The sequence below is a fragment of the Heterocephalus glaber genome, unplaced genomic scaffold, assembly GCF_053883595.1.
Source record: "Heterocephalus glaber isolate CG9 unplaced genomic scaffold, H.glaber_assembly_v1.0 deba00001594, whole genome shotgun sequence".
NCBI lineage: Eukaryota > Metazoa > Chordata > Mammalia > Rodentia > Bathyergidae > Heterocephalus > Heterocephalus glaber.
In genome coordinates this window covers 16,786,859-16,800,632 of record NW_028258369.1, presented here as the reverse complement: position 1 = coordinate 16,800,632, position 13,774 = coordinate 16,786,859, and the positions used below count along the sequence as shown (strand labels likewise).

General features: G+C 41.0%; 1 protein-coding gene across 10 annotated transcripts in view; it reads right to left on the bottom strand.

Moving 5' to 3' along the window:
• Positions 1–13,774, bottom strand: part of Gpm6b (glycoprotein M6B) — a 153,701-nt gene that overhangs the window by 30,528 nt on the left and 109,399 nt on the right. For 2 of the 10 annotated variants that reach the window (XR_015444137.1, XM_087193732.1), the window contains exons 1-2: positions 10,497–10,927; positions 2,430–2,551 (exon numbers count right to left, since the gene is read on the bottom strand). The exons of 5 other annotated variants lie outside the window; for them this stretch is intronic. Coding sequence is in view for 4 of the 5 variants with exons in the window: in XM_087193732.1 (XP_087049858.1) it covers positions 2,430–2,551; positions 10,497–10,555 (181 nt within the window). In the remaining variant the exon portion in view is untranslated. Of the gene's footprint in view, positions 1–2,429; positions 2,552–10,496; positions 10,928–11,812; positions 11,853–13,774 lie in introns of those variants that run through there. 3 more of the 10 variants (XM_087193730.1, XM_021249126.2, XM_004870990.4) reach the window with 3 other exon arrangements.

Below are 13,774 nucleotides of genomic sequence, written 5' to 3'. Positions count from 1 at the left end.
AAGGGACTGATGACAGTTTGCACTTCTCTGCCTCGGGGCTCTGCCGAGACTAATGGGCTGCACACAGGGAGCAGCACGCACACCTTGCTGGCAGTACCATGCCGCCTGCAGTGTTTGCACCACACTGCCTTTAGAAAACCCAAACTCTTCAGCATTCTCAACCAACTTCACTTCAGAAAATGAATTAGCCCCTTGCATTTTTGTTCTCAGCTGGTATTGGTGCTCAGAATGCCAATACTCTGAGGTTTGGTTAAAAGTTTAGAAATCTTTCTCCAATGCTCATACAGGGAGCTGCTCAACACTTGGACAAAGTCTTGAAGAACAACAGACAGAGACAGATCACCCCTGCCCCCTCCATGATATCAGTGTTTACTCTTTTTTGTTTGTGTGGTGTTGGGGATGGAACCCAGGCCCTCAGCACTAGCTACTTCTCCCAGCCCTTTCTCATTTTTTGAGACAGGCTCTCACTAAGTTTCGAAGTTACCTTGGCTGGGTTCAAACTCACGAACTTCCTCCCAGCATGCTGGGATTATAGGCTTGGGCTACCACACCAGCCTAGTGTTTACTCTTTGTCACACAATTTAAGAAACAAAATACAGGAAAGACTCAGGTTCCTTCTGGATTTCCAACTGGCTTAGTTTCATCAAATACTCTGAAAATGAACCACCACACGTCATTCTAGTTTCTGATAACTTGGGGGCTTTCTTATCATGCTGACAAATATTCCTTTCCCACCCCCACCTTGAATTGCACACAGCCAATGGCTTTTGGGGGAGCTTTTTGTTATTACAAAATAGCTTGAGATATAATTTATGTACCATAAAATTTACCTGTCTAAAGTATACAGTTCAATGGTTTTGAGTAGATTCACAGAGTTGTAAAACCATCACCACAATTTAGTTTTAGAATATTTTCGTCACTCCAAAGAGAACTGTCATGCTCCTTCAGTAGTTAATCTCTATTCCGAACTCCCCCAGCCTGTGGCAACCACTAATCTACTTTTTGTCTTTACAGATTCACCAATTCTAGAAATTTCATATAAGCAGAGTCATAACGCATTGGTTCTCTTAAATCTGGCTTCTTTTACTTAGCACCACGTTTCTGAAGTCCACCCATGTCCCACACCAGATATCAGTACTTCATTCCTCTAATGCTGAACAGTAATCCATTGTATGGATGTAGCATATCTAATGGCAATTTGTAAATCAAGATTCCAGAATCTTCTGCATCCTTTAAAGGATCTCTGAGAAAGGATCTGGATGGCCAGTCAGTCCTTTCTCAGCTTTTCTAACCAGGACTAGACAGGTACTCTTGGAACCAGCACTGTACAGCCATGTGTCGAATGAAGGAATGCATATTCCAAGATATAGAACTGACTCCAAACCAGATTTCAGGTTAATTAACCTGATGCCACAATCTAGGTCTTAAAAGGAGACAGAAAGAGCTTTAATTATGAGTTTTATGACTGCCATTCAGTGGCATCTTGGACTATATCTCAGGATTGCTCTCTCTGCAGTTCTACTTGTCATCATTTCTGATTTATTCCTCAAAAAGCAAGCAACCATTCGGGAGAAGTGACATTACGGGTCGACACAAAATCAGCAATACTTTAAGGTTGTTGCTGTATTTCTCTGACCCACTACCAAGCCGTTATATCAACGTTTTACGCAGTCTGAACTACAGCTTGTTGTTGGCAAAATCAGTGAGTGTCAGTGTTGCAGAATACTAACCCATGTGGGGGACTTGGGAACACGGGAGAGTGAATGCACATACTGCTCAGCATTCTCCCCATCCTCGGTCCCCAAATCGACTTGCACACATTTCATTCCAACCTAGTACCCAGTGGTCCGAGAGGCTAGTGTTCATCATGAACAGTGGAAAATGGGCTCTGCAGACCTACCTGGTGGAATTTGAATACACTGTGAAAATTTCATAGGCTTTGATTTTTTTCCTTCTCAAAGGCAACAACTGATGTTAAAAGAAAGTAGTGTCAAATGGGAGGGCTGGACGGACCCTGGGGAGGCTCAGGACTCTCGGGTCCAAGGCTCCTTGACTGCCCTGGCCTAGTTCTAGGTCCCAGGTTGGACAGGTGTGGTTTCCTCCCTCATGATTGGCTCACACATCAGAAACTTCCTGGGTCACCCAAAGACATATCTCACTGTATATTGTTTCCTTGGAGAAGAAGAGGTAAGGGCGAGGAAAGAAGGAAACGGGTAAGAAAGTGGAGAATGATGGGGTGGAATGGAAAGGGAGAGAGAAAATGAAAGATGATCAAAAAATTTTCAAAGGGCCAGTTCCACTCACGCCCATATCAACAAATAAATGCATCAAGCAAAACATGAATATCACCAAACTGAAAGAGCCATTACAAATCATAGTAAAGAGAACAGTTGACTTGCTATTAGAATTCTGCCCACGGCTGTATTTACCTGGACTGCTCAAGGGGCTAGCCCTGTCCCCCAGGGTTGGCACAGGATGGTACTGGTGGTTCTTTGAGCCTGGGTACATCCAGTGGTACCTGCCAATTTCCATTTCAGCTCTGCTGTTCACTGCCAATTTCAGGTGGCAAAGAGTCAGTGTCTCTATCTCCAGCAAGATTCTATATCAGCATTTTATGTTATTCTTTTACCATATAGTTAAAGGAATGGGGAGTTCAAAAATACACTATTGAAATGCAACCCTTCAGTACCAACTTATCAACTTAGCATGACAAATGTAAGAATGTTGGAGTTTCTTCCTCCATTTTTGAATTTATGCATACACAAAGCACCAAAAATGTGTTTTCTTTGCTCAGTTTCTTCACTTCTTCCCCCAACCCACCTCTTAAAATGCTCACTTTGGGAAGATACTATTTATAGTTCAGTTTAGGCTTCTCACAGTAGTTTTCTTTGTTGATTTCATTTTCAGACCAACAGAGCACTATAATTACCGCCAGCTGCACAAGCAAAGGTGAACACAGGCTTACTCTCCAAAATGGTCTCCAGTTCCCATCCTAAAAATTTGGCAAATTATCCTGTGGCCTGCTGAATTATGAATGAAATAAATGCCTGTCCTCTTAGTGACATCTATGGTATTCTCTGTCACCTCGTCTTCAGCTCAGTTTGTCAGAACCTAGAATGTTCTGGATTAAATCCAGTCTCAATGATCTCTTGTCATGTTACAAAGGGCTGCTGGCCTAGGGCCACACCACTGCTTACTCACCCAAAGTAGCAACAACTGGTCCCTTGGGAAATCAAGTTTCTATCTGGTGATATGACCATATTTCCCACTTAGAGCTTTGGACAGAAAAATACCTACCAATTTGCCTGGCACAGAGCAGGCTTCTGCTAACTGTTAGATGAATTACAATCTTGAAGTCCCTGAGAAACCAATAGGTCACTATGGCCAGTTTTCTGCCGGTAAATCCCATAAAAACTAATAAGGGGTTGTATACTTTGGGGTACCACAAATATTTAGGAACAAAAAAAAATGCCTCTGTCGTTGTCTGTCAGGAGAGTGGGTTCAAATGTTCCACTTGGCACCGCAGATCATTGAAGATAAAGACCAGTAAATAACCATATCAGAAGGCAGTGAGCCGACACCTGACCAGGCCCACTGAACACCTCACAGAGCCTGACCAAAGCCAACTCCATTCTCCACCAACTCTGAAAACTCTCCAGAAGTTTCCATTTGGGAAGAACTGACATCCTTTTCTAGGTGGTGTTTTAGAGAAAATCCTTCTGGTTCTACGGTAAAATAAAAATGCCTTGTTAAAAAGGAAAAATGAAAGATACTTGGCTAAGACAAGAACTGCACAATTAAACTTTTTTTCTTTTGCTGTCAATAATGATGACCAGAGCTGTAATCGATGGAGGGATCAGGATATGCTAGTCATGTTAAGCACATGGTACCTGTTACCTCATTTGTCACAATTACCCTATGAAATCATTATTCCATCTTGACAAATGAAGAAGGGAGAGCAATGAGACAGAAAGGATCACGGTAATTAGCCACAGGGCAGAGGAGCCTGGAGCGCACCTGGGCAATCGGCCTCTAGAGGGCGCACTTTCAACAATACCATATCCTTTGGGCCCTGAACACTTGGTGAAGTTTTCTACTCTTGCATAGGCTTTAGTTAAACGCAAGGAGGGTTTTTTCTGAGGTCCAAATGGAGGTGAGCTGGGTTTGTGTATCTTCTAAAGGAAAGGCGCAAGTCCTCAGCTACTGATATGAATTCAGGGTGAAAGTCGTAAACTCTCAGTCTTCCTTGGATTTAGACGTTTACTATTTCAGGAGATTCTTGGGGACAAAAGTTGTGCTACATTCTCTGAAGCATTCTCTGTGCTGGGAATCTAACCCAGGGCCTTATGCATGCTAGGCAAGCACTTTAGCACTGAGCCGCATCTGCTTTTTTTCAAATTGTGTCTCTATATACCCAGCACGCAGTTGGTACCCAATAAATATTTGCTGAATGAATATTTGGTTGAAGGCGAAGGAGCATCTTGGCACCCTGTGGCTCAGAAGTGGCCCCCTAACCTTGCTGACTTCCACTCTAGCCAGGCCATGCGATTCAGAGGGCTCCTCCATACCTTGTCCTTATCTCTTCACCTGGAAGGGAATATCTGCAGAATCCAGGCACTCAGGTACTGGCTGCTGGGTGACAACAATGAAAAGCCATGCCCCCCCCCCCCCCATGTTGATGTGTTTTCTGAGGGGAAGAAACCCCCAGCAGCCATGCTCGAGACGCTTAATCTAGCATAAAAATATGGCAAGCCAGCAGATGCAGAGATAGGACTGGGCAAGTCGATAGATGTTTTCAAATTCCTTTGACTAATTCTTCTGGGAGGCCTTTTGACAGCAATAAATCTTTAAGTATGAAAGAAAAGAAAACCACTTCTATTTTATACTCTTGAGCAAAGCTGAAATTGAGCCTTAAAATCTAAGGTTATTTATTAAATCTCAAAGATCACAATATACATTTTATTCCCAAGGACAGGGTCCCCACACCTAGGAGTCATCTGATTTTAAGAGGAAGCCTCTGCTCCAGTGGCTCATTAAACGTTGTGTTCAATCCAGGCATCTGACATGAATGAGGAGGTGGCTTCTGGTCTACTTCAAGATCAGAAGACAGAGGTGAAGTGAGTGTTGGTGGCTTATGGAGTGGTCATCGCCAAAGGCAGCCATGTCACAAACAATGAGAAACTGAGGAAAGGAAAGCAAAACAATAACCCGTTCCCTTTCCCCCCATTTACTTAGATAATGTGATCAGCGACAGGGCTGGTCAGGCAAACTGCAGACTGGAATGATTCTTAGCACCTAGGAAATTATCACTGGAAGGAACTGGCACACAATGAGTTGCCTGAAGGACCATCTTGGCTGGGCAAGGTCTTTCAGGGATTTAGTGGTCATCCTTCACTTTTAGTTATCAGTTAAAATATTAAAGGAAAGCCATCATAACAGAATTTAGTGAAGACTGGCAAACCGTGGGCATCTATTTTTGTAATAAAGTTCGCCTGGAACCCAGTCCCAGCTATTTGTTTCTACACTATCCATGGCTGTTTTCACGCTGCAATGGCAGATCTGAGCAGGTGGGACAGAGCCCTGGGACCTGCAAAGCCCAAAATATTTTCTATCCGGCTCTTTATGGAAAAAGAATGTGAACCCCTAGCATTGGATCTAGCACAGTAAGGCTTGACTATATTAAGCAGTTAATGTATTTAATACAATCATCCTGTAAAATGGCACATTATTTCATTTTCTCTTATTACATGGTCTGAAAAGAAATATCACTGGGCTGGCTAGGGATCAAGATTCTCCTCTGTGGCACTGCTGTCTGCTATTCAATTTGCCACCAACCAGAAAAATTATGGTTAAACTCACAATTATATTCCTAGTGGTGCCTAAGATAGGTTAGCTCCCTGTCACTCCTAGAACATAAGCTGAGAGGACAGGGAAGGATGACGTCTCAAAGGAGAGCATTATTAGATGCATAAATAAATAAATGATAAACAACAAAGCACATTTGCAAAGCTGGGATCGGAGCCTCCCTCTCTCAAAGCCAACATGCATCTGGCTCTTCCTCCATCCTGTAGCCACCCCTGTTCCTGGCCAATCATCTCACGTGTATGTGCATCAGGTCCAAAGGAGAAGAAAGCAAGGGAGTGTCTTTGGAACAATCCAATTCATCACTAGTCCTGGTGAGGGGAAGTTGACATCATAAGGACACCAGCTCTTTTGCATCCTCTCAGGTATAGCAAGACTAACAAATTATTTTATTAGGATCATTTACTCCAACTTGACCTGTACTTCCAAGTAACAGAGAAATGGGATCTTAAAACTTGCAATCTGAATTCAGATTTACACTCAATTCCAAGGAATACAAATTTAAATTTCCAGAAATAGTCCAGAACTCTTTTTCTAAAGGATTGGCAAGGCCAAGTCTTGAAAAGCATGCTCATGGAATCGATGATATAAAAGTAGCAGATCACCAAATGGCTCTTTTAGATCATTCTACACATTTAATTTTTCTTTTAAATGTCCCCAAAGGATGTCATATCAAACCCACCGCATGTGTCCTGCGCCATCTGGCCGGCCACTTTTCTCTACAGCCTAGTCCCCAGACACCACCTCTTCAGATGTCCACCCTGGAAAATTCTTACGGAGAATAATCTAAAACTTTCTCTGGACCATATTCATATAAACAAGTTAGAAAATGTCAATAAAAATTAACTAACTCATAGACCATTCCGAAATGTCAACTGCACCCCTTTGGGTTATAGCATACAAGCTCAGAACGTGGAGAAGTGCCTCTCTTCCTGAGTGAAAAAAAAGCCATCTGAAGCCACACTGTTAAAATTAAATATGTAAGAAATTATATATACTTGATCAAAACATTAAAATGGAGCTGCTAATATTTTTAAAAAGTCAATAATTTGAATTCATTTCTTGCTCTGACTATATCCTGTAATTTATTTTAAATTAAACATTATTTCCAATCGACTATATTTTTCTTCCTATGTGGTTAGGAACTTAATTTGATGCCTGGATTCTGGAATTTATTTCAGCCGTGATTCATAGGAACTAAACTAGCCTGACTATAATTATTTCAGTAGAATCCAATTTCCTACACATAATAAAAATAATTTTCATCAGAGATACTCAAAAAATTTTTTACATAATAGAATATGAAGAGTTGCTGGGATTAAATTGTTTTTCTCCCTAGTAATTACATGCTCCTAACAATTCTAGATGCATCTGTTTTCACAAATGAATTGACATCAAGTAATATTCCACTGAAATAAATGGAAGCCTAGCTCTCCATCTTTTTATTATTGAACCCCATGATTGATTTCCTTTGATGCTGTCTTACTCATTTCTCCACTTACTCCATTTTCAGTGAAGCTGCTTACCCAATCCTCACACTTTAATTTAATGCTCTCAATTTAAAAACTGTCATTTGAAATAATTGAGCATTTTATACATTCATCTGAGAAAGCCTGCTTGCTTTCCTTTTAAAATCCCTGAATTTTTACTTAACACTTCTTGTGAATTTTGGTCACCCAGTAGTATTCTGTGAAAAAAGCAATGAGGCAATTTCTAAAATACAAATGCTTTTCCTTTATAAAGACTTGGATTATTTTTGTTCAAAAAGGAGCAAAGCTATTCTAATTTAGTTTTTAAAGAAACAGCTCTCTTGGTAGGAGTTAGTGAATCACAGTAGCTGGGATGTGTTGTTCTGCAGGAACTCCCTCCCAGGAAAAGAACACAGACTAGAAAATCTGAGGCCAATTTATAAATCTAAGCTTCATTTATATTCTTAATAGACACTGTAATAATTATCCAAAGCTATTAATTCACAAGCTATCTGATGGATGACTGTATCCCAAATTAAGGGACAGGCACTGTTCCTGTCACCAACAATTGAAAACAAGTGAGAAAGGAGGAACAGAGGAGAAAAATCTATGTGCATAAAAAAACCCCATGTGAATGACAAATTTATAGGATTAAATTTAGGAAATAAAGACCCTTACTGACAGGCTTAAAAAAAGAACGGAGGTGGTGGAGAGCCACCAACTCTAAGATGATATAATGCATTCTGTAAGTAACGATGGCAACTCTGTAAATATTAATTTCAATGAAATAAGCATTTATCCAGTAAACTGGAAAGTAAATCAGAGGGAATATGGGCGTGAACGAGCACACACAACCGCTGTGGCTATTGTTTTATGTGGAACTTAATAAAACAGGCAAGCAAACTAGGGGAACTGTGGAGACACTTGTGTGAGTCCAGACTCTGGGAAGATGGCTTATGAGCTTGTACATCTAAAGGAACATTAGCAGATAAGCCATCCTCAAGGCCAACATTTTGGTAGGTCACAAAATGATGGCAAGCCTTGTGGCTATACATCAGTAAAAATAAATTTCCTGGTCCATATTCTTATTCAAGCATGTATCCATTCTATGTGTGATGCTATCTTTTGGTCGCTTGGTGTTTCTGAATTATTTAACAAATACCTAGTGTTTATAAATTTTGGTAATTTTTTTTTTTTTTTTTGGTACCGGGGATCGAACTCTGGTCCTTGTGCTTGCAGGGCAGACAGCGGAACCACTGAACTAAATCCCTGGCCCAAATTTTGGTAATTTTAAAAGTTTCTCCAGGAATTCTTTTTTCACTTCTAATTTTGTCCCTAAAACCACAGCTAGTGAGTTTTCATATACAGGTTTTCAGCAATGTAGTGGCAACCTGTAGACCTGTTAATAAATAATATTTAATTGACATAAAATTAATAACAGTCCATGAAACAAAATGATGATAAAATACACAATTGTGTAGTAAGGGCTGTACACTGGTTATATATCCTTTGATTTTTTTAGAGAGGGAAAAAAAAGAAAGGTATGTTTCTGCAGAGATCAAAATGGTTTTATTTGCCAAAGGCAAACATTATATTAATAAAAATAAAAACTATCTAGGAAACAAAATTATCTACTTTAGGAAAAGAAATTGCCATAAACTGCAACAGACTTCTTAAGGACAATGCTATTACATTATTATACCCTTCAAATAAGCAATCAACTTAGTCTCTGATCATGGACATGAATCTTTAAACTTTTATTTCACTTCCTCAGCTTGATGAATATTCCTAAGAGCTTCTCATACTGCCACCTGGTCACTCACACAGATTTGAAAAAAAGGAAAAAAAGATACCTACAAGAAAAGACAGGGTGGTTTGATCAAAGGATTGAACTAAACTGCCAAGTTAAAATTAAATTGCTATATGCTTAATGCCACTGAATTCTAAAATGAAAAAATGGTTAAAATAGCAAATTAATGTTATGCATGTTTTATCATACTTTTAAAAATAAACTTAAAAATGAAATTGGTCTGTTTAGGGTAAAATGTCAACATATACAGAGATTCTATATAAAAACAAGAAGCCTTTACCCCAACATGCTGTTAAGTCGAACCACATAGAGTTGCCGTTTTTCGTAAGTTTAAAATGGTTGACTATCAGCAATTTCATCTGGTTCAACCTACATAGTCACAAGGAAAGTGTAGTTGTGCCTTCAACCTGGAAAATTACTATAGTTTAATGACTGTCATTGGGCTTGAGGGCCACAAGAAATAACCTTAGCATGATGGCTTTTGATATCAGAGTCGCTGCGGTTATAGAACATATTTTTGCACATTTATGACAGTCTACAACTTCAAGTGAGGGACAGCAATTATAACACAGTGCGATGCCATTAACCTAACACTGGCTGACTTGATTCTATGGGGCATCACACTTGACATCAGTTGGATTTAGGAAAAGAGACATTAATTTTACCCCCTATTTTCTACCTTTTTGTTACTGTAAAAATACAGGTTTCTTGAAAAAGCTACCCTATGTTTCAAAAGTGTGACATGGTCTAAGATTACCTTTAAGGAACAAGATCTTTATCAATTTTCCTACCCAAATCTTTTACGTTGTGATTAGCAGAAGACCCCCTATCCCATCAGCACTAGGCTCCAAGTATAAATGATTATTACATGTCATAGTCAGGGCCTGATATATGGAAAGAGCAATCATATTAGAATAAGAAAATCAGAGAAGGTCCAAACCACTACTGTATTAGTGGAACCAAAGCATAATTAGCATGCATCCCCCTCGGCATTAACAGAGGACACGCATTCCATGTCCCTGGAATATCACATGCAGAGCATAGCACCTCAATTATGATTAAGGAAACTACTAAAAAGACAGTTTCCCCAGCCCAGCCGCCCAAGGTGACAAAGTACGGAGATCCTCCTGCGAAAGATCACCTTCCGTAGAAAGATTTGCAACAGGAATGGGTTGCCAAGGGGCTGCTCTGTTAATTTAACATCAGCTCACAGGAAACCACCACCCTGAAAACCAGCTCATGCCACAGGGATTGTATCAGAGCCGTTTTCAAAGAGGGACAAAACCCGGCTAACCCTTTTCAAACACCCTCAGTGAAAAGCTTTAAACAGGCTATTGTCAGAGCGCTGGGTATCTTTTCTCTCTTGGCTTTGTTCAGTATTTTCCTCGGCTGCAGTTTCCATGGCTGGCTTCATACCATCCACCAAAAATGCTTTTGCCCGCTCCCCCCCACACACCCTTTTTTTTCCTCCTCTTCCTTTTCTTTGGGCTCCCCTCTGTCTCTTATTTACACCCGCCTGATTGAGAGGCTCTGTTCTTCGCTACAGTAGATTACAGTCCTTTCCAAGACGCAAAAGTCTTGTCAGCGTCAATTTCGCTCTGCCTACTGGTCCGTAAAGACAGCAGCCAGGGAGCCGGCAGCCACACGTCACCGAGGATCCCAGTTATAAAACAGCCATTCTGCACCCGACCGGACCCCCACTCTCAATGCAGCTGGGGGAGGATCTCCTCTTTCTTAACATCTCTCTCTCTCCCCTCCCTCCTCTCTTCTTGCCAACTGCAGCCAGTGAATACTAATTAATTCTCTCAAGAAAGAAGAGATTTGTGACATCAGAGGAAGGGCTGTGGAGGAGAAAGAAAAGAGCCCCCTCCCACCACGTGACACAATGTATGTCGTCTCTCGGGAGAATATGTGTCCTCTTTCCCACGCCACCCCGTTACGGGCTAGCGGAGTTTTACTCCCTCACTTTGTCGCCGAACACTCGTAAAACATAGCCAAAGGACGCGCCTGTGGTCTCTAGTCTACTCCCTGTTGAAAATGCTACTCTTTCACACAATCTCTAGATAGGTAGGTTTATTTTGCTTAAATATATATTAAAGACAAGAGATAAACAGTATTTATGTGGGAAGAAAACCCAAAGATGGATTTAACAACAGCAATGCAGCAATTCAGTAGTAGAATCCACTCCTTTGTCAGCAAGTAATACATGTGACAGTAAGAGAAACTTTGAGCTCAAGCCTCGTTTATAAAAAGGCACCCTTCCTTACTTAAAAATAAGCATCGCAAGTTACCAGCACAGCTAACTGGCATTTTGGTGGTTTCTGAATGAAAACCAAAATCTTTTTAAATTGAGTGTGATTCCTTCTAGATGGAGTTTTATTCGTTAAAACCTCTCACTCAAAATCAAAAGGGTGTTTGCAAGAGCATTTTAAGTGTTCACCATAGAGGCTACAGTAACCGCAGTGAGGGCTGTGATCGCCGATTTTGCAAGCCTCCCTGCATACTCAGATACTATTGGGCCAATGCCCTTAAGCCACTCTAGCATATAAGCCTTGATCACGATTATGAGCCATATGTTCACAAGCACCGCTAATTTCTACACCGCTTTTAATGCATTTGGCTGGCCCATTTACCTTCATTTTCCCTATTTAAAAAAATTATAGAAACTCACATGCAATAGGACGATGACAATGCATAGCCACAGGGAGAGGGACTCCCTGACCTGAGTGAGCCTGCAAGTTGGCTGTGCTTAACATCCATCCTGGAGGCGACAACAAGCTGGAGAACACCTCTCCTAAAACTGCTCCCCCGGCTCAGAGGATCTGCTGCCCAACACCTTAAAAAAAGTGTAAGATTTTGAATCGAAAGCTTCTGCCAGCCTGATCTTTTAATGCATCAGTTTTAGATAATCCCCCAAACCTTACATTTAATACCTCTGGCTTGTTAAACAAGAAAAGATTTAGAAAACTAGCTGAACCTGCTTCAACATTTCTCTTTAGTTTCACATCTCATTTTTCCCTTTCCCCATTGTCCTAGAAGACCATGCCCACAATCAACTATTCCCTTAAATGATGGCCTCAGCCAATCTTATTGTCTCGTGGTGAGGGGATCCAGAGGTATGGCAGCCTAAAATTGGAGACTTTGGGGGTGGAAAAAAGAGTCCTTTGTGATATAATGACCTTCATGGGAAAACCCCATAATGTGTCCTAATGGGAAAGTTTTAAGCATGCTTTGCAAAGAGTGTGTAGGTCCATTCAGACAGGAAGGTGGCAAGTACTGGTGGGTGCTTGTTCCCCTTAGCAGTTCATATGAAAATTAAAACCCAAATGAAATCCAATTCAGCACAAAAGAAAATTGTGAATAGCTACGCTATTGTTTTTAAAAAATGTTTAATGAAGCCATTCAATTCTGTTACTGATAAAGTAGAATAATTTTATGGTATTGATTAAAAACTTTGTCTGTCTGTCTGTCTGTCTGTCTGTCTACAGAGTCTCACTATGTTGCCCAGGCTGGCCTTGAATTCCTGGGCTCAAGTGATCCTCCTGCCTCAGCCTCCACAGGGGCAGGCACAAGATACTGCACCTGGCTAGAAATATTATTTGAATACTGATACAAGAGGGAAGGCAGAATATAGAAGACATTCTTAGTGTAAGGACAAGTCTTAGATCTGTATCATAGTGACAAAAAATCAAAACAACTGGATGAAATAGTCGCAAATCTTCAGGTTGCCACCTTCATCTACTCTCACCCTGAAAAGCTACAAGAAATTGAACAATTTGTCATTTTCACCTTCTTCACAACTTCACCATTTTCATTATGGCAATGACACATGGCAATTCTAGGCTATTCCCATTGTATCGATTCATAAGCAGCCTCAGAATCTCACTGATGTTTATGATAAACCACTTAAATGAGCAAAAAGTCACAGAAAAACTGTCAACAACACGAAAGAAAACTGAATCTTTGTTTCTAATATCTTCTAGGTATGCATCTAATTTTGACTCCAAAAGCTGGACACAGAGAATGAATAATATGAGAAATGTCTCCTAGAACCAGAAATGTTTTTCTGAGCCCCATGCTGCAGGACAGTACAGCTGCTTCTGAAAGCAGGACTAAGAATCCTGACACAGAGTGGGTGTGTGCGATCAAACCACGTGACCCTGCTGAGACTGCCTGAGGCAATCAGCAGATTCACAAGGCTCCTTACAGACCCGGAGGCCCCTGCAGGACTGCAGTAAAGGTGTGCAGGCCAGCTGCCAAGTGCCAGTGTCTATGAGAAGCATATACATGGGCACTGTCACTGTCCTCTCCAGGTGACCCCCAGGCTAAGGGGACACAGAGAACTCTCTCAAACCATGGCACTCCCACCACTACAAGTTCTATGGTACTGCAGGGACAATGACTCAGGCAGAGGAGGCTTCTTTAAGCTCCTACTGTGTGCACCATTCTATGCTACGTGACTATTTGTTCAGCCAGTGGACAGTTCACTGAACAACACACGGATCTAATATGTGTCCTCGCCCCAGTCACACAGCCACCAGAGATTGTATCCAATGCCTACTTGGCCCAGTTTTCTAGAATTGCTCTTTAAGTTTCTTCTGGCTTCAAAATGACTCCTTGGTAAGGAGTCATT